The sequence below is a fragment of the Pleurodeles waltl genome, chromosome 3_1 (genome assembly GCF_031143425.1).
Source record: "Pleurodeles waltl isolate 20211129_DDA chromosome 3_1, aPleWal1.hap1.20221129, whole genome shotgun sequence".
Classification (NCBI taxonomy): domain Eukaryota; kingdom Metazoa; phylum Chordata; class Amphibia; order Caudata; family Salamandridae; genus Pleurodeles; species Pleurodeles waltl.
In genome coordinates, this window is record NC_090440.1 from 683634699 (window position 1) to 683661377 (window position 26679).

Here is a 26679-nt window from a genome sequence, read left to right on the forward strand (position 1 = left end):
ACGTAGTCCAAGCTACGCAAAAAGGGAAAAACAAATTAAGAGAAGGTGAAACTGGCACGCGCTAACGCATCAGGAGGCAGCAAATAAGTGACAGTAAAGCCAACGAATGGTAAGCAATAAACTGGCTCCGCGCCCCAGGTTAGTTAATAAAATGCCTCACAAGCGACAGCATGTGCTGTCTCAGGCGACAACTAAAAAAGTAGCAATACATTTATCTCTTTCTTTTTTCTCCCCATCCATGTTTGAATGCATTTGCATGTTTTTAAATGACAGCTGTCATCAGGCCACAGGACATTATTCAAATGTTAAGTCTTTGATATGACTTCTATTCCCCTTGTCCTCCACATACAAACCACGAGTGCTTCTAACTTCTAACAGAGACAAATGCAGCAGCCAGTAGAATGAAACATTTTATTCAATTACTGATTTCCTCTGAAGCGGGGGGGGGAGGCGGGAGGGGGAACTAGAACTCTGCCTGACACCATCAAGAATAACATATCACCCTGACCATGTCAAAGGCAAAACATGATTGCCATGTCATCTTGTGTAAAATATGTCCAAAGCAAAGAATTATTGGAGAATACTTTAGAGGTGAAATATTGAGCAAAATCTGTCAAGAAGATGCCCTGCTGAGGTAGAATACAAAGCCACATTTGAATATTTTTTTTTACTAAACAAACATTAACATAATGCTTGGGCAGTAAAAGCACCCAAAAATGAATACCAGTGAGTATTTTCTAGTTTCTATACATATGCACAAGGATACTTATTGAGTCACATAGTATGTTTGTTCAAGTGAACCGAAAACCCACACTAATAAAATGGTTCACAGAGATTCCCTATTCCTTAAGATCAGCATAGCTGCCTACATCAAACAGGCTTCCACAGACACTGCACCAATGTAGCACTATATTTACACTAAAGTGCTTAATGACGTGAAAATACTAAGGAAAAGCGTATGTAACTATCCAAACAACAGAATGCAATAGTTAAAATGCAATTAAAGATTAGACAAGTTGCAAGAATATATCTCAAATAGGAACCTCTAATAACGTGTGAATTGAATGAAAAGTAAACAAAGCAGAAAATAGGCTAAAGGGAGTCTATTCCACTACAAGTGTCCCAACCTGACACACACAGCCACATTCCAAAACTAAAAAAGCAACTCTAGATAGCTCATCTCATGTTGCTTCATGATCTTATCAGGCGACAATTGAGCTAATTCAATTTAACGATGGGGATGAAGCACGTTATCTAGTGAAAATTATAACTGAAATTTTGTGACGTGAAAATGTATGCCACATAGCTTTCATGGGCCATTATTAAGCTTTTTTTGTGTTTTCTTTCACAAAAGAAACATCCCTTAAAAAAATGTCTCTCCTTACACTGCAGACACCCCAGCTGTGATCTATACTTCAGCTCCCTTACCAATGCTAAAAATACACTTACCAACACTGCGGATCATACACCGAAATAAACAGGGCCGGTTTTAGGGTTTGTGGGGCCACGAGCAGAATACGAACAAGCGAGCCCCTCCAAGATGACATCAATTGAATATTCATTTTTAGGCATTGTTGAAGCAGTTTCACAAAAAAGTACTTAGCTAGTGAGGCTCTGAATAAAAAGACAAAAAATATAACTAATAATCCTAATAAAAGAAGTAAATATATTTTAAAGCGGTTTTACGTGGAAATGTTTTACATTAATCAAACTGGCGGGAAAAGCTAGGTCTAGATCTCTCAAAAACTGATGTGAATATTACAATGTTCACTAATTGTTTCCAGATTGGGGCATGATTAAAATTCCATATCAGATTGTCTCAGCACAATACAATGGGACTTCAAGTGATTCCTCGGCCCTCTCTTCATGCTAGTGAAATAGAAGATAAGGCATTTGGTTTACAGCAGGCATGGGGATCAAAATAAGGGATACATGCTCTATCGGGTGTGTGACATCAATGAACTGCTGCAAACAGAAAACTCAGATTCCAAAATTTAAGAAGAGTAAACACAGGTTGGGTGGCTAATATACTGACCAGCAGAAGCATAAAGGCTAGACAACACCTGCACACTGAGTGCCTTGACACAGAAATTACTCTCAAACTCCATTTTTAAGAGATGAAAATAACTGAACTAACAAAGATATACCGAAGAGAAAGGTAAAAGGGGGAAACTGTTTGTGACCAGAGAGGGGGCAAGACTGCCAACGATATACTGGGAGTCAATTGCGCATCATTTTGTAATTGCCCAGGCCGACTTATTGACATTCTGACATCAATATTATTTTATATAACACGTGAATACCCTAGGGCGTCTTGGCGCTAGTGTCTGTTATTGATCCAAAGGGTGATTTACTGGGGCAAAGAACAAGAAAAAAAGCCAAGTTTTGAGTGGTTTTGTAAATTGCATAAGGCTGGACTGAGCTTTAAAGTACCAAAGCAGCAACTTCCACAATTAATAGGTGGAATAGACAAAACGTCTGCCGCCCCAGGATGATTTGTTGATTTTAGGCATTACAACGGTATTAACAGCGGATGACTGAAGTATTCTCCTGCCAGTATCATGGAAGGCCTTGTGAACCAGACAGAGCGCCTTAAAGATAACCCGTTTTTCAGCCAAAGTAACTCAGTTCAAGAAACTGAGTTAAACGTAGGAATCCTCATGAGAAGGCGTGCTACTGTATTCTGTAGTACTTGCAATTCATTCCGAAGCCACTGCTGAGTGCCCGCATAAAGGGCATTACAACAATCTATCCTCGATCGTACCAATGCAGTGATTACTGTTTTGTTGGGGCTCGAACGGAATAAACTGAAATACCTTTCTCAATGTTCTGAAGAGGGAAAAAACAGGAAGAGGTAACTTGATTGATCTTATCCACAAAGGTAAGTTTTCCATCAATGAATATTCCTGATTTTCTGACCTTTGTGGCCTCGGAAGAAGAGGGCCAAGGTCTTGAGGCCTCGAGAAACGATTCCAAAAGAAAGTATTGTTTCCAAAGGGACCTCGGTTTTGTCCGAGTTTAATTTTAGACAGTTAGCTCTAATCCATCCAACTACCTCAATCATGCAACTGTTAGTGCGTTTTGCAACCTCACCAAGATCACTCAATATCGAAACTACAATTTGAGTGTTGTCTGCCTAGGATACTGTGGAAAATCCAAAATACTTAATCAGTTTGGCCAATGCGGTAAACTATATATATATATATATATAAGGTGAGAAAGGAACTTAAAAGATCCAGGACAGTCACTCATTCCGATACTTTCCAACTATGTCGAAAGCTGCAGGTAAGTCCAAAAGGATCAGAGCCACCCTTCCATCATTTTCCACTGTCGCTCTGATGTCCTCTGTTGCTGAAATTACAGCAGATTGGGTGCTATGAGTTTTCCTAAAGCCATTCTGAGCACTAACTAGTAACTAATTTTTATCAAGGAAGGATGAGACTTCTGTATTGAGATGTTTTGTCCGGCATGGATTATAGTTTGGGAAAATATAATGCCACTATTCCTGTTGTGGAGTGAAGAATTTTGGGAGGGACTTGGGTCTGAGGTAGCACCAGATTTGGTGGACTCAGTTTAATTACCCTTCCAAATATAGAGGGGGAAACTCACTAAGGGCACTAGGTATGATTTAGATGACTTACAGTTTTAATGATTTAAATATCCTACTCGACCTAATTATAATGATCTTGGCCCGTAAACTGGTTTCAAATTATGTGATCCTGGGCAAATATTTAAATTTACTGAGTCCCCATTTTCTTCTGAGCACCGTCAAAGATGCGCGTTCAGCATGTCAGCTGTACAAAAAACACCTTTGTTTGATTTATTAGGCCAAATATAATGCAAATCCAGCCACATATAGGATACACATAACCGCTGACTTGCCTCTTAATTCATTAACCGCATTGTCATCCGGGCAGGAGAGTGATAGGTGGGTGGGTGGGGGGGGGAAGGGGAAAAGTGAAGGTTTCTCAAATCGTGGTAGCACACTTATGTGTGCAATCAGCAGAGTTTCCATTGAAATGGCCACATTTGTCAATGACGTGGTTTTACTGATAAAACTATATAGGGTACGATGTTTAGAAAGAGAGTTTCTGAAAATATTTGGCATTTGTACATCACCAGGCAAAGTGCTCCGATTTGTTTTGCTCCTATTTAAATCTTTACATCTTAATGAATTACAACAAAAATGTTCTTTCGTATTTCCTGATATGTTTTGAAATACTTGTACTATTCATTTTACAAGCTGTTTAAATGTTGTGTTAGAAAAATCTGACATCTTACAGCCTTTTGTTTCACAATGGTTGTCAGACAGCTCACTTGACAAAAACTTCTAACTTTAATAAGAGAAAGATAAGTAAACGTCCCCAGGATGAGATAAGAAACAATTAGTAAAAAGAAACTGACATTTGACCGCTGTCCTTGAACAGACAGCAAATGTGTCAAAACGAAAACAAGATTTGGAAGCGTCCTTATTGTTCATTCATTTTCTGAACAAAGAGAATATCTGTTTCTTCCAGCTTAAGTTCACTCCATAGAAATATAGTTCTACCTGATAAAATCAGGTTATCCATAGCAAGTGGGCAAGAAGATTGTTCGGGTGCATGAAAAGGTCTCACAACATACTTCTACTCTTTTCCTTTTACAGAAATATATTGTGGGGCATTTGAGAAAAGGGTACCAAAGAAACAGTAGAAGATATCAAGATGTTTTGAGCCTGCTGGAGATTGTTTGATCAGAGAAACAACCACACCTTTTTTAGTTTTTTACATTGATAGAAACTTATGATGAGGCAAGCAAGATATTGGAAAGAGAATTCAGGGGAGGAGCTATGGTCTCTAGATGTCCAGTCAGGACATGTGCAGGAAAGGGTTCCACTGGGTGAGATAGATATAATAGAAACATCGTGAGGAGTACACAGAGAACAGGATGAAATTCAGCAGACACATTGACTATGGTTCAATATTACAACCCTTCTAAGAAGTTAGATGCAGCTCAAAACTAAGACAATCTTTATACTTCACACGGAACATAAAGAGATTAGCAAAGTTTGGCAGAATGCTCAACTGACTTAGCAGCACACACAGGTTGAAAGACATTATTTGCCCATTCTACCCACTTACATCTACCTCTCCCCTCTACTTTTAACCTCATCTCTTACCAACCCATAACCTACTCTTGCTGGTTCAGATCCCTCTTACATCCACTCCACGTCTGTAATATTTCCTGTTCACCTCATCTCTCCTCCAGCATCCTACTTTCTCTGATTCTGTCACTCCAACATCCATTTTTCCCCTCATTGATCTAGTCCTTTCCTCTCATCTTTCCAACCAGTCTGTCACCTTCTCCTGCCTCAACATTTTTAGCTGGTTCCGTCCCCTTTGCATCAACCTTTCCCTTTTCACACCAGTCTCTTCTTGGTAGTTCTGTCCCTCTTACATTACATCTTCCTTCCATGTGCTACTCTTTATCACTCTTCTTCCCTAACCTATGGCATTGTTTTAGCTGTTCTTTCTTTACATCACTCTCCCCTTTTACCCTCCTACTCTCTGAATGTTTTTTTAATTTTTTGCATCGATCCTGCCCCTTCTAAAATTATTCTCTTTTGCATACAATTACAGATGGCCAAGCCACTGAAAACCTGAGTCAGAGGCCTGGCTCTGTTCAGCTCAATGTCTTCTTGGACCTTTGAACCCAAAATGAGCTAACTTGCATAGGAGGTGATGTGGCCTAGTGGCTGCAGCTGCCCACCATGTATTATGGGCAGCCAGGCTTGATCCCGGCCTTGGCTCTGCATCCTGTGAAATCATGCAAATCTATACGCTGGAAAAAAATATATAATGTAGGTTGTGTCTGTTGTAAAGCTTGTGCGTCTATGGCCAAGACAAAGCATTATGCTTTAATGCCCTCACCTCCACAGACTACATCTTCCTCGGTGATTTCAACTTTCACTTGGAGAACCTACAAGACCACAACTCTACCTCCCTCATAGACAACCTCAGACTCAAACAACTGGTCACTGCACCCACCCACTCAGCAGGAAACCCGCTCGACGCAATCTTCACCTCAAGCCAACACATAGACTACACCCACACCACCGAACTCCTCTGGACTGACCACCACTGCGTCCACTTCTCCTTCACCAAACCCCCCACACACCACCATCAACACACCACACCCTACCGCCTGTGGGACAAGATTGCCACAGAACGCCTGAACTCCCAACTGGCTCACAACGCCTCCCCCCCCCCCCCCCAACACCAATGACCCCAACACAGGAGCACACAACCTCTCTAAATGGATCACTATCTGCGCAGACACACTAGCCCCCCTCAGAAAACACATCACCACCCGCAATATCAAGAACGCCCCATGGTTCACCCCCGAACTCCAAGACTCCAAGCTCAAATGCCGCCAAGCGGAGAAAATATGGCGACAAAACCCTCCACAACCAACTTCTCAACCCTCAAAACCACCATTCGCACCCATCACCAAATCATACGCACTGCCAAAAGAGATCACTACAAGACACGCCTTGACAACAACTCTCAAAACAGCAAAGAGCTCTTCACCATCATTAATGAACTAGCCAAACCCAAAGCCAGCAACATAGACCTCTCACACACACAGCCCCTATGTGACGCCCTCTCCAACCACTCCCACCACAAAATCCTGGACATCCACAACAGCTTCATACCACACACATCCACCACACCCACCCCTCACTCACCCAACTCAACCCCCACTCATGACCCCCCACCACACTCACCACCTGGGCCCCCACCACACACGAAGAAACCGAAAAAACCATGAACTCCATCCACTCCGGATCCCCCTCAACCCCTGTCCACATCGCATCTACAACAAAGCCAGCCCAACCATTGCCCCCATACTCCGCGACATAATCAACTCCTCTTTCGACTCCGCCACCTACCCAGACCCCTGGAAGCACGCGGAAATCACTGCTCTCCTAAAAAACAAAAACAAAAAGCTGACCCGGAGATCCTCTCCAACTATCGCCCCATCTCCCTCCTCCCTTTCCCCGCCAAGGTTGCCGAGAAACTAGTCAACGCCCGCCTATCCCACTTACTCGAAGAAAACAACACTATTGACCCCTAACAATCCGGGTTCCGCAAGAACCGCAGCACGGAAACCGCCCTCATCACATGCACGGACGACATCGGAATCACTATCCTCTCCTACGCAGATGACACCCAACTCATCCTCTCCCTCACCCGCAACCCCACCACCGCCAAAACCAACCTACACGCTGCTCTCCTTGACACCGCCAACTGGATGACAACTAACCACCTCAAGCTTAACTCCAACAAAACCGAGATCATCATCTTCGGCCCCAACAAAACCACATGGGACGACTCCTGGTGGCCCACCGGCCTAGGCCCCGCACCTACCCCCGCAAACCACGCACGCAACCTCAGCATCATCCTGGACCCCTCCCTTTCCATGACAGCATATCAATGCTCTAACCTCCTCCTGCTTCCACACACTCCGCACTCTAAAAAAAAAAATCCTTCAAATGGATTCCCCCAGAGACCAGGAAGACAGTCACCCATGCACTCATCAGCAGCAGACTACGGTAACGTCCTCTACGCCGGCACCACACTCAAACGCAAACTCCAGAGAATCCAGAACAAAGCCGCACGCCTCGTCCTTGGCCTCCCCTGCCATGAACGAATCTCACCACACCTCAAATCCCTTCACTGGCTCCCCATAGACAAGAGAATCACATTCAAGATCCTCATCCACGCACACAAATCCCTCCACAACACCGGCCCAACCTACCTCAACGCAAGAGTGAACTTCCACACTCAACCTCCGATCAGCCGACCTTGCCCTAGCCACAGTCCCCCGCATCCAACGGACCACCACAGGAGGCAGGTCCTTCTCCTACCTCGCCCTCAAAACCTGGAAGTCCCTCCCCACCAACGTCGCAAAACCAAAGACCTCCTGCTCTTCAGAAAGAACCTCAAGACATGGTTGTTCAAACAGTGACCCTCCTTGCCCCCCTCCCTTGACCCCCCCTAAGCGCCTTGAGACCCTCACGGGTGAGTAGCGCGCTCTATACATTTTTTTGATTGATTGATTTAATGTCATATGTAGGTACCGATGTAAATTATTATCACACATCAAATCAATTTCAAATACTTGAAGTAAGGGTGTGTGCTATACAATACCTCTTGTGGTTGATGTAATAGACCACAATTTTGTTACAGGCCACATACTGGGTACACATAAATCTGACATGCTTCTTAGTCAGGTCTACTGGAATTATGGGATTTTGTGGTTGCTGCATTTTCCGCATAATTATGTATAAAAAGTTATTAAAAAAGCAGCAACACTTGTTACTGCATAGTGGAAAACCTTTCTCAGAACTTGACTGGTCATCTTTCTGTTGCTTGTTGCTGTATTTTAGTGTCAGAGTGGTACTGATGAGATGAAACATTTGCCCGGATAGTAAGAACATTGTAAAAATGACAAACTAAGTAATGCTATCACAAAATATACCACATAATTTGGCTTTTCTTGCTGCATAAGTAAGATAAGCCCTGCACCTACTTTTGTGCTTTTCTTCCATATAATTCCAGTGGCTCTGTTCTTAGTTCACTAATACCAATATAATCAGGCCAGGAATATTTCTCAGGCCATGTTAAAAAACGTTCCCTTTTACTATGTCTCAATGCAGCAATATTTGATGTACTAAGGTAATACCCTTCTATGTGTTAAAAAAAAAAATACACATTTTCAAACTGAGCCTCTCTATCCTTTATCCTAAATAAGTAATGTCCACTGGTTATGGGATATATTTATTTCTTTTATCGTGAGCCCTGCAGGATACCCTGACTATCATTCATGCAGGGGCAAGGCTCACTTCACTCCCAAGTACCTATCTAATAGCTGTTTTCATGAAGATGCAGAATTAGTTTGTATGAGGGCCTTTTAGCCCAGGGGAAAGGGGCCCACCACCCTGGGCCTACAGGGCTGCATCTCTGCAGCTCCCAGGTGCATCGTAACACTGGAGTATTTTGAAAGGTAGCGATCTGGTGCCAGCCGGGCCTCTTAGTTGTGAGCAGGAGGAAGGTCCTATGCAGCAGCCCGCACTTCCCATGCCTACTGCCAGCCCTGGAAATAAAAACAAATCAGCTTTCCCCAACAAGAAAAGAACATGAGTTACCAGCTAAATGCAGAAACAACGCACTGCTTCCAAGTCTGCCACTAACAGCCTGCAAAAGTCTCATGGTAGGAAGCAATCGAGTCAATCTCTTAGTGGCAGCACCCCACATCCCACAAACTCAGACCACACCAATTTCATGTTTGTGGAAGAATTAAGGCCACAGTTTATGAGGCAATTTTCCAACCTACAAGTGATCCTTCAACCACCATTTCTTTCTTTATTGGTGAGCCTGGGTCCTCCTTACCATAGCCACAAGTACTGTGTCCTACATTCAGTGCCGTCCAGTCTGCCCGGGTGATCCATCACCTCAGGTGTAACCATTCACTCAGGTTCCGGGACCGTGTCTGATTCCAGCCCCACTGAGTGACCATTCACTTACGGTGCAACCACAATTTTTTTTTTCTGGGCAAGCATCTGTTTCCAGCCCAACCTTGTGGCCTTTCACTTCCGGAGCAACCACACACTTTCTTCTGGGAAAGCATCTGCTTCCAGCCCCATCGGATGACCTTTCACTTCCATTGCAACCATACATTTTCTTCTGGTAAGCGTCTGCTTCTAGCTCGACAGGTTGACCGTTCACTTCCGGTGAAACCACATGTTTACTTCCGGGAAAGCGTCTGCTTCCAGCCAGACCAGTTGACCGTCTCGCCCAGTGTAACAATTCATTACCTTCATGGCAGGCGTCCGCTTCAAGCGCATGAATGAACTGAAATCCAGGGTGAACGTCACCACCCTCGCAAAGTGACCCGGTCACCTGCCCACCAACTTCTTCCGGGCCACAGGCTCTGCCCTTGACCGTTTCCTTCCAGTTCAATCCACAAAGCCAGTGCAGTAGCCTGCCCGTACCCTCTGGGCCCTGATGTCACCTGTCTGTGACCTGTTCCCCACTGACAACCTGTCATTTTTTGGTCAGGATCGCGTTGTAAGTCCTGCATGCCTTGCTGGGAGCTTCCGCTGCCAGCAAGCTCCCTCCCCCCCAACATAAATGCGCCTCAATTCTTCCAATCTACCAATAACCCTACACATTCCACGTTGCCCTTATGGTCTGTAGAAATACATTCACACTGAAATCAGACAGGTGGACCTCAAGTGGCGTGGGCCGCTGCTATATACAAATTCTGCCCCAGCTAACCATATCCTGTATCCCGTATTCTACACCGGACCCCCGCATTCCGTCCCTTGCTGCCTGGTGCAATTTGTCTGATGTTTCCAAGAGTTACTCATATTCATTCACAGGCTGTGGCTCAGATGTAATCCGAGATAGGACAAACATAGCAATGCTTGCAGGTCTTAAGCACTTTCTCAGGTTCAACAGGGTCCCCTCGGGCACAAACTTGCTCCCATGTGCCTGCTTGAAGAGACATGCAGAGTTATGCCCTGGCCGGGATTAAAATTAATCTCAAACTGTAAGCAAAGCAGCAGAAACATAAGCAAAGGTCCTATACAACGGGGGGCTTCTTAAAGCAACGCGAGTGCATATCCCAGCAAAGTTTCTTGCGACACGATTAAAAACTTCACGGAAAGTTTTCAGAGGGACTGATTACTCATATGGTTCAAAAGAAGCAAATTAAACAACTGGCTACAAGAACAGGCCATCAGTTTGGGAACATCAGTGACCCTTTTGTAGTGCATACACTGTTTGTGCCGTTCGCAGTACAGAGAAAGCCAGCTGATGCTGCATGTTTTGGCAAGTGAGCAACAAAGAAAAAACTGGCACAGCAGCACAGCTTTTGTTCTCAAATACGAACATGAGGAAGAAACAACATGAAATTAATAAAAATAGCATTTCAATCACAGCACCAGGAGCAGAAGGACAGCAAACAAGCTGAAGCGATCATCACATGCTCTGGCCAAAAGAGGATGAAGTGAAGCCAGCGTTCGCTGCCCAATTAAAAGGCAGCAAAGAAGAGTGACATGAAGCCAATAAATGGTTAGCAATGGGCAGGCTGCAGGCCCCCTCCTATATACAATATTTCAAAAGCGAGAGAACATGCGCTGTCGCAGGCGACACCCAAAAAATTACCTGACTAATAAGATTACATCCTATGTTAGTCACCAGCGCTTTAAATAGAAAAAAGTGCTGGTACTCACCAGGATGATTGGGGTGGGCCTTGAGGGTACAGTAGGGGAGATGTAGGGTTATACAGGAGTTTTGGCGGGGGAGGGGAGGTCGCAGGAGTGACTGTGAGGCAGGCATTTAACAATATCAGCATTTTCTTGGTTTCGTTAGGAGGGTGGTCATCCGTACGACAAGTAAGGGAGTTTACAGCAAACTTTTACCCAAATTTGCAAACAAATACTATTGTTTTTGAAATGGTACCTTACAAACAGCATCTAGATTACAAACCGTTAAAGAGCATTGAGGGAAGGGTGTAGTCTCAAGGATGACTGTAAACTTGTCACCAGGAGACCCATATTCTAATTATAGTTGCTTAACACCACCAATCTTGTGTTTTTAGCCAAATTAGTTCATCTTAGAGACTGCCAGTTCCTTTTCCTGCAGCACCTGACACTGGTACTGAGTAGACTTCATGTTCCACATTCACTCCTCAATCCCATAGAATGTGGCCCTCTACATCATTAGGCTGAAATTATCCTATCAGGATTTTAACCGGGTGGCTGAAAGCAGATCTCTGCAACAAGTGTGCAAATCTACTGAGCTTTCTTGCCAGCAAGAATATAAAGCGAATACCCAATCCTGCACACTTTCAAACATGTATGTGAACAATCTCTCTCACACAAAAAAACTTTGAAAACAAACTGCTTCCCCCAGACCAGGCACCTTCCCCTGCCCGAACACCTACTACCTGCCAGCAGTTTTCCCCCTAAGAAAATAGACTTAAATGGAGGCAGGCAGCAAGAAACAGTGCAAGGGCGCTCTGGTCTATGGGAATGGAGCATGAGAGATTAACTACTAGATTGTCTTTCCCAGGTCTGTCACTGTATGTGGGACTGCGTGGATGGAGACATATATACACACACACACACACAGGAACACTGAATATTCCACTGGGTCCACTTATATCTATTGTGCCTCAGGTCACCGCCTCTTGGTTCATCCTGGCGATGCCACACAATATTCACAACACACACACACACATTCCAAATGTACATGATGGTAACTGAGTATTGCGTGGCCAGCCATGTAAACTGCACTTATGAGCTGCGGCCATGTTTTTCCCATGTGTGTGCAACTGGTATTTTCTTGCAGTTTTAAATAGCGCAAACCTTTAATGCCCGAGGGTATTAAAGCACTTTACATGAGAAGCGGACGTTTTACATGAAAGCATACTTTTTATTGTTTTTATGGCACAGGGAAATTAACTCATTTGCCCAGAATCACAAAATGTTGAACCGCCGCTGGGATTTCCCGTCCCCATGCCTTTAAGACAAAAAGGCAAGGTTTCATGAAGAACTTGTGTGGATGTACGTTAGGCGCTGACAAGTCAATGGTGAGTGCTAATTTGCTGTGCAGCCTTACACTCTAGTATCACAAGAGTACCAAGTTCGGGAGCGCTATCCATCACACCACGTTTCATTCCTGACCCGCTGTCTGAGTGTAAGGCTGCAGCAGCAACCCAGAGTAAGAATACACTTGCCGTTGACTGTCGAGGCGTCTCACATACATACCCTACTCAAAACCTGACCTCAGCTGCCACTAGGAGTGCCGGTACTCTCCTAGCATAAGGAGAAGTTCTGGTACTCAAGGGGAGAAGTGCCCGTACTTCGTTTTGGTGAATACCAGCCCACTTAAAGCACTGTTAGTCACACTTTATTACCGGTGGAGGATCTCGTGCGAGAAGGCCTTAGTAATTACCTTATGTGTTGTTAAATATTTTTGTAATTTCATTTAAGAGAAGAAAGCCATCATAACATTTTGAAAGTGACTGGGATAAGAAAGATAACAAATGCAATCCTGTGACACTAGCTGACTTATTGCTATGTAACTCAGGAACAGGCAATCTAAGAAATAAGCTAAGACTAGATTATCTAACTGCTGACCAGTTACCAAAGGGTAAAGAATCAGATGATTATGAAGATATGTAGTTCAGTTCCAACCACAGAACCTTTAATCACAACATGTAAGAGGACTGGTACTATATACTTAGAAGTGTGCTTTTTCCCCATCTCCAAAGCACTGGGGTATGAAACTGCTGCTTACACTGGGAACATGTGGGCTAAAAATTAACTAACCAATTGGTTTTATTAGGGCTCCAGGTTTTACTGTTTTATTTTTAGAACAATTCTGCCTGTAGTTATCCAAGTATATCTATCTTTGCTATCTTATCAGTATTTAGCCAAATATTTTTTTTGTTGTAGGAATAAACGAAGTTGTGACTTGTACATTTTCACATTTAAGAATTTAATGCGCAGTCATTCTTTGATGTCTGTTGGGTTTTATCACATTAAGCAGTCACACATGACAAAATAATGCGCCCCATGTGGAAATATTAGCATTATACTACAGATATATGTAGAAATATGCAATTTTTTAAAGGAAATCTTATCCTATTTTCTTAATTCCCCAGGCAGTCAGTCTGCTCACATGTTGACCTGGAATTCATGAATCACAGCACAGAAAACATTTAAAAGAAGCCCTATATTCCGTATTATTGATTTAAATGTAAAAATGGACAAAAAACACGTTGTTTTCTCTCTGTAGGCATCTGTAAAAAAATAAAATCGGTAAAAACGGAAACTGGGAGCCTAAGTTATTGTACAGGATCCAAGCGTGTGCAGGTTTTGTGTTGATGTCAATTTACAAAAGCTGTCCTCACTGCAGTGAAAGATTATTTTACAAAATAGGTTACTGTTACTGATTCCAAGTCCAAAATGGATTTGTTTATTTTTTCCCGGTTTGGGAGTGCAGACGTTTGCTTTGCTTAAAATACTTGACATAAAAACTATCTCATTTGATGAACTAGTTGAATCCATGATCTAACTGAATCAGACTTTCTCAGTTGGAGAAGACCTCCTTTGCAAACAGCTAAAGCATAATTCACATATAACAACGGGGAAATAATTATTAAGTCAGGTTTGGTCGTATTACTACAGCAAAAAAACACTTTGTAACGAGCTTAATGTTGGTGGAACTCACACTATCTTAAGTGACATTGATTTATGATTACCAAATGAATGGAATTGTGTTCCGTTTTTTATTTTTACAAGAATGCGGAAGGGACAATAAAGGTGTTCCTCCTAAATTTCCAGTAGAAGTGAAATAACTAAATTGCACCTTTTCAGAAATGTCCAAATTCAATCAGTAAATAGGATGAAGACAGCTGATTTACTGTAGTCTCAGTCCAGACTATTCAGTAATGCAATTTCACACATTTCTAAGTTTCTAGTAGGCATCTTGAGCTACTTATGAAAGCTGGGTAGCCTGTACCAAGAAGCTCTCCAGCTCATCCACTCTTCAGCTGCCTCATCAGTATTAGCTCTGCAGGTAAACATAATTTATTAAGGTAAGACAAATAATGGCTTTTTTGTAGATGTGTAGTGCAATACAATGTGCGCCCCTGAGCTCTTTGTCACATCCAGAATACTTGTATAATGTCACTGCTGGACCTTCTCTCTTCTAGCCTCACCATCAACTCTCAAACTCTTCTCCCGATTGTCTCCTCCCCCCAAAAAAAATAATAATTTTGGGTGTGTTCATTACAAGTAGTCTACACTCATTCTTAAGCACTTACATCTGCAATATACAGGGAGTGCAGAATTATTAGGCAAATGAGTATTTTGACCACATCATCCTCTTTATGCATATTGTCTTACTCCAAGCTGTATAGGCTCGAAAGCCTACTACCAATTAAGCATATTAGGTGATGTGCATCTCTGTAATGAGAAGGGGTGTGGTCTAATGACATCAACACCCTATATCAGGTGTGCATAATTATTAGGCAACTTCCTTTCCTTTGGCAAAATGGGTCAAAAGAAGGACTTGACAGGCTCAGAAAAGTAAAAAATAGTGAGATATCTTGCAGAGGTATGCAGCACTCTTAAAATTGCAAAGCTTCTGAAGCGTGATCATCGAACAATCAAGCGTTTCATTCAAAATAGTCAACAGGGTCGCAAGAAGCGTGTGGAAAAACCAAGGCGCAAAATAACTGCCCATGAACTGAGAAAAGTCAAGCGTGCAGCTGCCACGATGCCACTTGCCACCAGTTTGGCCATATTTCAGAGCTGCAACATCACTGGAGTGCCCAAAAGCACAAGGTGTGCAATACTCAGAGACATGGCCAAGGTAAGAAAGGCTGAAAGACGACCACCACTGAACAAGACACACAAGCTGAAACGTCAAGACTGGGCCAAGAAATATCTCAAGACTGATTTTTCTAAGGTTTTATGGACTGATGAAATGAGAGTGAGTCTTGATGGGCCAGATGGATGGGCCCGTGGCTGGATTGGTAAAGGGCAGAGAGCTCCAGTCCGACTCAGACGCCAGCAAGGTGGAGGTGGAGTACTGGTTTGGGCTGGTATCAAAGATGAGCTTGTGGGGCCTTTTCGGGTTGAGGATGGAGTCAAGCTCAACTCCCAGTCCTACTGCCAGTTCCTGGAAGACACCTTCTTCAAGCAGTGGTACAGGAAGATGTCTGCATCCTTCAAGAAAAACATGGTTTTCATGCAGGACAATGCTCCATCACACGCGTCCAAGTACTCCACAGCGTGGCTGGCAAGAAAGGGTATAAAAGAAGGAAATCTAATGACATGGCCTCCTTGTTCACCTGATCTGAACCCCATTGAGAACCTGTGGTCCATCATCAAATGTGAGATTTACAAGGAGGGAAAACAGTACACCTCTTTGAACAGTGTCTGGGAGGCTGTGGTTGCTGCTGCACGCAATGTTGATGGTGAACAGATCAAAACACTGACAGAATCCATGGATGGCAGGCTTTTGAGTGTCCTTGCAAAGAAAGGTGGCTATATTGGTCACTGATTTGTTTTTGTTTTGTTTTTGAATGTCAGAAATGTATATTTGTGAATGTTGAGATGTTATATTGGTTTCACTGGTAATAATAAATAATTGAAATGGGTATATATTTTTTTTTGTTAAGTTGCCTAATAATTATGCACAGTAATAGTCACCTGCACACACAGATATCCCCCTAACATAGCTAAAACTAAAAACAAACTAAAAACTACTTCCAAAAATATTCAGCTTTGATATTAATGAGTTTTTTGGGTTCATTGAGAACATGGTTGTTGTTCAATAATAAAATTAATCCTCAAAAATACAACTTGCCTAATAATTCTGCACTCCCTGTACTGAATGCCTAAACTGTAATATTTGAGGTATGATGCCTCGACTCTTAAATCTGAGCCGTGGCTTGGCACCGGCTGAAGAGGGCCGCTTGCTAACCCAAGTCCACAGCAGCTAGAGAGGTTTGTCAGCCTCCCTGCGCTTCCCTCGATACACGGTAACTCTCTAGGTGAGACAATTAAGTAGGAAACCTTTCTCCATCTTGAGCCGTCCCATGTTTGAGAGAGCGGCTGCTTTCGTCACAACTGTGGGCATGCTGACTGATTACAGTTGTGCCTGCCATTTTGTACTACCAACCTGAGGCAATCTTTACTGCGCTGAATTGGAATGGGATTCTACAGTGCGGCAATGTACTCCACATAAACATAAAGATATTCAACCACGGATTCCATAGGCCTTATACTTTTTACTGAATCTCTATCACAAAAGCACAATTTCAAATCATAGGCTATGTTGGTTTTTCAATCTTATTTTGACCATCAGATATAACTTTTAGTGTATTAAATTCACCCTGTTGATTTTGCTGGCAATATTCCTATGAAGATTTTGAATCTGTGATATCTGCACGCTATTACTACAACAGATGCACTTGGTTACAATTCTATGTAGAAAACACAACATTTGAAACTCAATTCCCTTACAATAGCACCACAATCCAAGAATTCCACGTTTTGTGACGACCCTAGTCCATTCTCTGCTTAGCTCACGGTCATGAAGGATTTGGAGCCTGCATCTTAGAGTTCTTCATATCTCCCTCAATAGTTGTTCATCCTCTTGTTGCAGGTTCTTCTAAATCCAGACCAAATCTCCGTGGCACCGCCACTTTCTTCACATAAGAGTTAAAAAAAAGATCCCCTTCACCAATCAATCCTCGTCCTCCTATCTGCATGGAACTCATTTTGGAGGAAACACAAGCACGTAAACCACATACAGAAGAAACAAATAAGGGGCTTCAAGTCTTTGATGATAAATGGTCTTTAATGAAGGGCCTACAGCTCCTCCAGTTTTCCTCTGTTTCTATGTACAAGCTGGGGCATATATTAAATCCGGTCTTCTTTAATGTGGCCCAGCTAGTGCTTGGCCTCCCGATTCCACTTACATGGCCAGACCGATTGGCTATCCAGTTCTCAGTTCTTTACCTACAACCTATTGGGATCCCTCCTCGTACCCACACAGTACAAACAGGCTGGTGGGCGAAAGTGACCACTTCTAGCTATACCTAAATTTTAAATGGTAGCCGACCCAGTCTGGAAGGCTGTGTTGAAAGAGACCATCTTCTTTTGGACAGCTGGATTTGAGGCGCCCTACATCAAATTGCCCTTCTGACCAATGGTCTTTTCGAAGACCGAAACCATGAGCAGAATGTTTTAATGAGGAACTTATAGAGAGGAAAAAGAATTGCAAGAGTTTAGAACGACTCTAGGGGAGAGCATACAATCCTGACAGCAAAACAACACATTTGGCTGCGTTCAAACAGTATCATGGGAGCATCAAGTATATTTGTCGCAATAATTATTCTAATAAAATTCTCTCGCATAGTACTCCTTGCGAGAAATGTTTGACAGTGTAAAATCTCTTACATCTTTGTCCCAAGTTTCAGCATCAACGAACTCTCAGAGGAGTGCTGTAAACACCCTTGCTAAGGATGATGGCTCAGGGCTGCAGCATTTCAAACCGATTTAATCTAAGGGGATGCCTGCTTTGTTGAGGTCTGTAAGAATCGGGATCTTAGCTCGCCCCAGTATCAACTGCTATTCTGGAACTGTGAGTGGAAGCACTGTTGCCTGTGGTCCATGAGCTACTTAATAGCTCCCTGGCAGTGGGCCAAGTCCCAAAAAGTGGAAGCACGCAATGGTAGTTCCCTTGCTTAAAAACGCATTGCTGGATCATGCTAATCCAGAAAATTTGCAACCTGTCTCTCTGTCACCATTTTTGGCTAAAGTCATCGAGAAGCATGTAAACCAACAGCTCTCTCAGTTCATTGAGTCTAATGACCTTCTCTTTAGCACACAGTCCGGGTTTTGACCGTCCTGCAGTAAGGAGTCGACCCTGCTGGTGGCCTCTGAATCCATTCAGCAAGTCTTGGATGCAGGAGATACTGACAGGCTTTTGATGTTAGAACTCAGTGCAGTGTTTGATACCGTATCGCACAACCTGCTCATTGAGCATTTGTGGAGTTGCAGGGTCGGACATATGTCTCTATGGTAGGCGGCTTCCTTTCTTCAGGGACGCACGTTTCAGGTGTGTCAAAAAACATACCATTCGAAAGTGTTGAAGGTGCAGCAGGGAGTACCTTAAGGCTCTTCCCTCGAGTCCAACAATATTTAATTTATATATGCTCCCCATGGCTAAGATCATTGAACGTCATGGGTTTAAAATAATCACCTATGCTGATGATACTCAGCTGATTGTTACCCTTTCCCAGGATGCTGCTACCACGGCTACTTCTCTGAGGTCATGCTTGGAGGAGGTGGCCCAGTGGTTGAAACAAAACTGTTTAAAGTTGAACACAAGGAAGACAGAAGTTTTGATCCTGGGCAAACAACCTAATATTTGGTCAACCTATTGGTGGCCTCAAACAATTGGCCCATTACCCAGCCTTAAACCGAAAGTTGAAAACATGAGTATATGGCTCGATCGAAAACTGTCTTTTGACAGCCAAATTACAGTGTTGGCTGGGAAATGCTTGTGAGGCCTCAAAACCTTTAAAAAGATCCTGGAGATGCTCCCAGAAACCTCACAGAAAACTGTGGTCCAGGCCTTGATTATTTCCAGATATCTGGGGGTGTCACAGTCTCGCATGTTTCATCTTTAGTGAGTGCAGAACAGGGTGGCTCGTCTGCTACTCAATCTCCCGAAGAGTGTCTCTACGGGATCTCATTTGTTAAGTTACATTGACTCCCGATGATGCAGAGGATCTCGTTTAAGGCACTGTGATGTGTTATAAAGTTTGACAAACAGGGGCCCTCAGTACATGCAGCATTTCATTCAACCCTATACTCCTCTGAGGAATCTCAGATCTTCGAGGGGGAGAGGGGTCTGTATCCCGAAAGTGAGAAGTGCGCGGCCATGGTAGCAGCTCTTTTAGCTGCGTCATATCCAAATGTGATCTCACCAGCCATGATTATATGTCTGTTTTTTGGTAGGTTATATGTTCTTCATGTTTTCAACCTACATCTAGTCCTCCTTTTTCTTCCTTTATTATCCATCTTTTCCTTTATACAACTATGGCTGGTTAGCATATTTCATGAATGTTTCAGTACATAATTCTATCTTGTGTTTTCTCTTTAGACGTGTAGAATTTCCTGAAGTTCGAGTTATTTCTTAAATGGCATTAGGAGTAATCTTGTGTAATGTTAAGGGCTTGGGTTTGCCAATTAAGCTAGTGTTCTTTCCCATATGTCCAAGTTAAAGGCTGATGTTGCATTCATACAGAAAACTCGTTATTATTATTGCTTCAGAAGTTTCAAACCTTAAGAATCAATAGGTGGGAAATGTTTTTTCTTCACCAGGGTCAGGGAAACATAATGGTGCTACTATTCTTTTTCATGAATCCTTAAATGTTATATTAATTTCTCAAAACCCTGACACAGAAGGGAGATGGGTTGAGGTGAATTTGCTCATTTAAAAACATTTGTCTCCAACTTTTTAGTGTGTATGCTCCTACTCAACCAGGCAATATCTTTTACAACTGTATTTCACATAAATTGATGGCTGTTCCAGATGAGTACGTACATTCTGGTGAAGACAGCAACCTAGTAATGGATCGTCATATAAAGACACTTTTCCTTCCTCTAATATGTATAAACAGTTTACTGCACCTATAGATCAAAGATGTCTTCTGTTTGCTTGGAGACTCTATTTTAGCATTTTGAGAGAATATAATTTTTTCTCTCCTGTAAATTTCTCTCAATCTCAAACTGATCACCTGTTGGTTTCTAAATTATTGACAAAACATTTTAAATGCTGGTATTGGCTCAGTATTGATTTATGACCATGCCTATTTCTGACCATGCCTCCGTCACTGTAGATTTAGATCTACCCCCTATTGTTAAAGGTAATAAAAGGATAGCGATTTAATACGTCCTTATTATAAGACACCTCTTTTACAGTGCTTTTGAAGAATTAAGAAGTAAAATTCTTGACAAATTATTCTACAGAATTCTCACATCGGACTACTTGAGACTCATTTAAAGCTAGGATTAGAGATTACAATCTTTCAAATGCCTCTAAAAAGAGCACGCTAACCTCTCTAAAATCACTAGAAGCCATGGAACATATTAAATCACTAGAAAGCTAAATCCAAAGCTTATTTAGATGATTTAATCAAAGCAAAGTTCCATCTCAACAAACATTCCACGGAAACTGCTGCCTCATTATCTACTTACATCCAGTGCCAAATATTATGGGGTCCAGAATACAAATTGAAAAGGAGAGTTAAAATAGAATCCATTCTAAAGTATGAATACTCTCTGGTTTTCAAAGGTGATGAAAGTCAAAAACGAATATATAAATCTTTGTACTCTATAGTAATTTGCTCATCAGGACAATATTCACCATTATTTATTGCACATTCATAAAGAATTCGATAATCGTATCAATTTCTCTTCTTTGGAACAAGAAATCTCTCAAAATGACATTACCACAGCAATGAAACTGATTAAAACAGGCAAAGCTCCAGGTCCTGATGGTTTTCCCACTGAATTTTATTTTTCTCACCTATTAGTCCCTAAAATTCGTAATTATTTTCCTATAGTTAACTTGCCTAATTCCAAAGATGGTAGGAATTCAAGCTATGTAAGAATTATAGACCAATTTTCCCCCATCAACGTTGTTGACAAAATGTTTGCTAAAGTCCTTGGCTTTTCGCCTTGTTCCATAACTACTAACCCTTATAGGAAAGGAACAATCAGGTTTTCTCAAAGCTAGACATCTTTCAGACTACAACTGATTAATCTTTAATGTTTAAGTGTGTCCAAATACTATAAACAATCATTAGAAGCAATTTCATTAGATGCAGAAATAGAGTTTGAAAGCATGGATTGTAATTTCATTTTCCAAACCCTTTCTTGGTTTGGTTCTAAATTTATAGAATTGCTATTTATTTTATATAGATCACTCAAAAATCCCAATTTTGTGTTAATGGCTTAATCGTTCCTTCTTTCTCATTACATAGAGGTGTCAGCCAGGGTTGGAACCTTTTCTTGCGAAAATAAAACAAAACTCTGATGCATGGCTTTTATTATTGGGAGAAACATGCACAAGTATTTTTGTACATGGATGCTGTTTAATCATGTTGGTCTGTCCTAGACTCTTTTCTACCAGCTTTCCTTACAGAATGGATTAGCTACGTTTTCAGGTTATAAGCTATACTAAGACAAATGTGCAATTCTTCCAATAAATGCTTTGTTTAAAACAAGACTTTACTGAAACAAATTTTGCATAGAATCATTTTAAACTCAAATATTTAAGCCTTTGCTTTATAAATTCTATTAACGAAACAATTTCTTGTAACTTCAATGCAGATGTAACTGAATTAACATCTCTAACCTTCAGATTGCATCCTTTATTTCTATCCGGGCCAGGGAGACTGGATTTTCTCAAAATGATGCTTGTTCTTACAGTCCTTTATATTCTTAAGGTAATCCCTATAAATATTCTAGCCCATTTCTATATATTCTATTTTACCCTCATTTCACTGTAATAATGAAAAACTGTGCACGTCTCTTCTGAAATTCAAGTGAAGAAAACAAGGTGTAAATTCTCCAGATTTTCAATCCTATCATAATGCTTTTTTTCTCAAACAAACCTCTCAATATGTCAGATATTACTTTAGAATTCTCTCATCTTTGGTTTGACATCCACCAATTCTTTCTCCAATAAAGAACTCTTATCTTTCATATAAAATCTACTTCTATATCTGTTCCCATCAATAAAAGATGTATGCAGATTATTCAGACCAATATTAACCTCTCATGTTTTGGATAAGGATCAATTTCTTAATACCTCCATTTGGTATAATAAATATATGACATTTAATCATTTTTTGGCGCTCTTGTAGAGAAAACGGTATAAGCTGGGTACATCAATTTATTCAAAAAGATTATTTTCTTTGAATTCAATAAGTGCTTTTTAACTTACCATGTTCTTTTAATAAAAAAGTATGTCTCAATTTGTGCTATCTCAAATACCCTTCCTACACTCTCAATACAATTCCACTCTTTTTTTACAACTCACAACTGTTGAATTTAATCATCTGAGTTCCTATAGCATCTAATATCTACAGAATCTTAAATGCATCTCACAACAGAGGTAAACTAGATGTGGAGTAGTAATGGGAATGTGACAAACATGTCATGGTCTACAAACACATGGAATAAAATATGGCATAAGCTTAGCAAAATCTCCTGATCAGCTAACAGAATTGAAACCTTATTTTGTAACAATGACACACTTATACTTAGCCCACTTACTTTAAACAAAATGAATTGTAGTATTCTACATCCTGCTGGTCATGCAATACGTCAAGCTGATCTTAAAACACGTGAAGTGTAGCTACAAGCATGGAAACAAATCAACTCTATTTTTAACACTAATGTACCTTTGCAAATATATAGTTAGGTAGTCTCTCATAAGACTGGGAGAATTGTTCACTCAATAAAAAAAAATATATATATTATTACTCACAGTTGCTTGTTGGCAGGTAACTAAAAACTGCAAAAATGCCTAAAATATTTCTATCCATGCTTAGTGGTATGGTGTATGCTATAATCATAGACTAGGTATGGCATACATTGACCGAATGACACTCGCACTCAAAAGAGATATTATTTGGTCCCCGGGTCACTGTTTTTCCTCACAGAATTTTAGTTCTCATCATTCTTCCATTGAAGAAGTTTCAAAACCCCTCGACTGGTTTCATTTCTGATTGTACAGTTTGATTTATCTATTAATCTAGTCTCACATTTTCTCAGTTGTACAATTGCTTTTTTGCTATTTGCCACATTATTTGCTTTTTAATTTCCTTCTTTCTCCTATTTCATCTCCCTCTTTTTGTTTTTTTTCCATTCAAATTTACAGATTACTTAGCATTATATTCTATTCATAGATTTGTTAGGTTGCTCTTAGTTATGATATTGTTTACTTCCACTGTTTCTGTAATATGCAATAAGGCTGTCTACTTATTCATGCAATTTATTTCATATTATTTTCTTTTTTCAAACTCAAAATCTGAGCCAAGCACCAAAGCCATGCAGAACTTGCAAAATACATTTGCTAAATCACAGTAAGATGGCCCTGCTGGATATATCACGCTACAAATCAGAGAGAAAAAAGGGCCCACTCCAACCTAAAGTGTACCTATAGGAATATGTAATTTGAATGCCATACACAGTAGATGGCTCGTGCATAGGCCCAGAACGTATTACTCCTCTCGGCTCATTCCCAGCTATTGTAAAGACAGTAAAGAAGTAGACAAATGTCAAATTGGTGGAAGGGTGTAGCATTATCATGTTCAAATACTGTTTACAATGACAATGTACAACTTTAAAACATGACGGAGTAGGAGCAAGATTTTAGTGTGTGACAATTTCAAAGATCTGTTCCTATGACTTATCAAAGTGCACTTCTGAACCAGCATAAGATGGAACAGTGATAATCCCTTTCCTTCGATTTGAAAAGTAATTATGTATTCCTAAGCAAAGTATATATGGGAATCCATGCAGACTTAAACGAGAAGCTCAGCAGAGTAAAACCTTCATGTTGTGTGTTCTTTCAAAGTTTGTTGCTGCTCTAAATCAAGCCTTCACTTAAGAACCTTCTTTTATGGGTCAGAGAGCAAGATGAAAGACACGAGTTCAACAATAATAGTACAAAACAATCTTCCAGCATTAACCAGGACTCCACAGTTGACACAAGGAAACACATCCATGATTAAGTAGTAAATTAATTGTCATGGCTCAGGAATTAGATTTGTTAGAGGGCTCACTTTACTGAACATCCTTGCCCAACTTGGTTTCAGGGTGAAACAATCCACTGAAACTGAGGGGGTCATATGGCACACTGAGCAGAAACTACTTTGTTTTAGTTTCATAAAATAATCTGTTTTAAGTGTTTTAAAAAAACATATCTACTAATAAGATTAATATGAACAGGGCTACGACACTCCTGTCACCTTTATGTCTCCTGTCATATCTACCCTGTGACACCACTAAGGCAACTTAAAGTGATGCTAGACTCAGAGACCGCTAAATTCTGTCAAAAGATGAGACAAAAATGATTCTAAAATGGTTGCCCAAACAGTTGTTATCCTTCTTTACTCTTTCAAGCTGGCCAAAACTCTTTCAACTAACTGATCTGTTATCACGGAATGGTAAACAATCAAGTATTTAAAAAAAAAAAAATGCGCTGCCCATCAGTACTTTTGAAATACTTGACTGTTAAACAATGCAGTGGGCAACACGTAGCTGAGAGTTTCTGTGAAACGTACAATTCTATGGATTTTCTTTTCATGTGTAACGCTGCTGTGTTCCTGCACCTAATTATAAAAAATGGAGTCACCTTGGTGAAGTTCACCGGCACTGATGGTTCCTGAACGGTCACGGTCATATTGCTGGAACAAAGTGCGCCACTGCTGAATGAACCGCCACAGAGCTGCGAATCCAAAGATGTCAATCCTCCCAGTCTTGGTCTTATCAAACATGTCTGCAAACAAGTAGACAAGAAATATGAGGGACAGAAGCAGCACATAAAACCAAATTATGAAGGTCAAATGAAGAAAAATTCACTACAGCCATTTGTGATAAATCAAAGGCACAATCATAAAGCAATACTTATTATTATTGTTGTTTAAAAAAAAAGAAAGAAACAAGAGTGCCAATGCGTTACAGCAAATCGAAGGCCCCCTCCAGGGCACTATTGCTGAGACTAATGACAAGAAGGTGCCCATAAAAACAGGAAAAGGGAATATGTGGAAACATAGGGAAGGATATTGACATGTGGAATTAGGTAGAATAACATCTGAGAAACTGCCCTGTGTGTCGAGGGAGCTACGGTACTTTAATTGTGGGGCTAGCGATTCAGGACAGAAGTACATTAGCCAGGTTGTCTGTATGCCCTTTTGCTTAATTGGCAAGAGGCACTCCATGTCACAACTTAGCTCCACTGGCAGACATGTAAATGGATCCATGCACTGAAATAGAAATGAAGACTACAGGTCACCATAAATGTGCATTGGCAAAACTTGGTACGTTTCCAAAATCTGAAATATCAGAGTGCTGAAGGTTAGGACCAAGGCCCATTGACACACTCGTAAATATGGGAGCCCTATGACATTTCAGGGGGTACAGCAGGTCAATACTAACTTTTATGGATAATCTATACCAGTGCAGAGGATACTGCTAACCAATTGAGGGCATTGTGGGAGACACGTAAGTGGAATGCTTTACCCAATGTCCCTAGACAATATCTGACTTTGTCCGGCGTAAGCAACAGCTACTGATATCTAAATACCAGCAATAAAAACTGGTGTTATGGTTAAGTAGAGACATGGCGATGCACAAAGCAAGTGAAGTATGTGTGCAGGTTACACCACATATCAAGAAGAAATCCGGGAAAACAAACTTTAATATATATGAATTTCTAGAACTCCAAGTTTCCCACAGAAATGTAATTGCAGGCAGTCGAAGTTGCTGAATGATAACATTGGTTTAATAGTATAGGTGGAAGAGAGATGAACGCAGTGAAAAAGCAAAGTGCAACATGCAAGACACAGAGATATTCAAAGAATGGATAAAACAATTCAGGCACAAAAGTTTTCAAGAAGCAACACAAGCAAGTAGAGGCCAACCAAAGAGAAACAACAGTGAACACCAAGCACAAGACTCACAACTTTCAGAATTCTCTGGATCCTGCGGGGGATAAATAAGCATTTCAATTTCTCAAAATTAACCCGTGCTAAAACTGAATCAATATGGAGCTCCCGGGATAGTTCATTTGAATTACATCACACCATAAAAACTTCATACCGGATATGAAGATCTAAGTGGGAGGCTTCACACACAAGGTTTTTGTAAAGACAAAAAGGTTTTCATTTCCTATAAAAGACACACATTTGTAAACAGCATATCATTTCCTTAGAACTTTAAGAATGCCCTTTGGCCACACTTCTGAATAAAGCTAACATATCTGAACCATTTCATAACAAGCGGAAAGACGAGAAATGATGTGT

General features: G+C 41.1%; 1 protein-coding gene across 1 annotated transcript in view; it reads right to left on the reverse strand.

The window, feature by feature from the left end:
- Positions 1-26679, reverse strand: part of PEF1 (penta-EF-hand domain containing 1) — a 79751-nt gene that overhangs the window by 11997 nt on the left and 41075 nt on the right. Inside the window, exon 5 of the mRNA XM_069223292.1 lies at positions 25011-25154. Within this exon, the coding sequence (XP_069079393.1) occupies positions 25011-25154 (144 nt within the window). The remainder of the gene's footprint in view (positions 1-25010; positions 25155-26679) is intronic.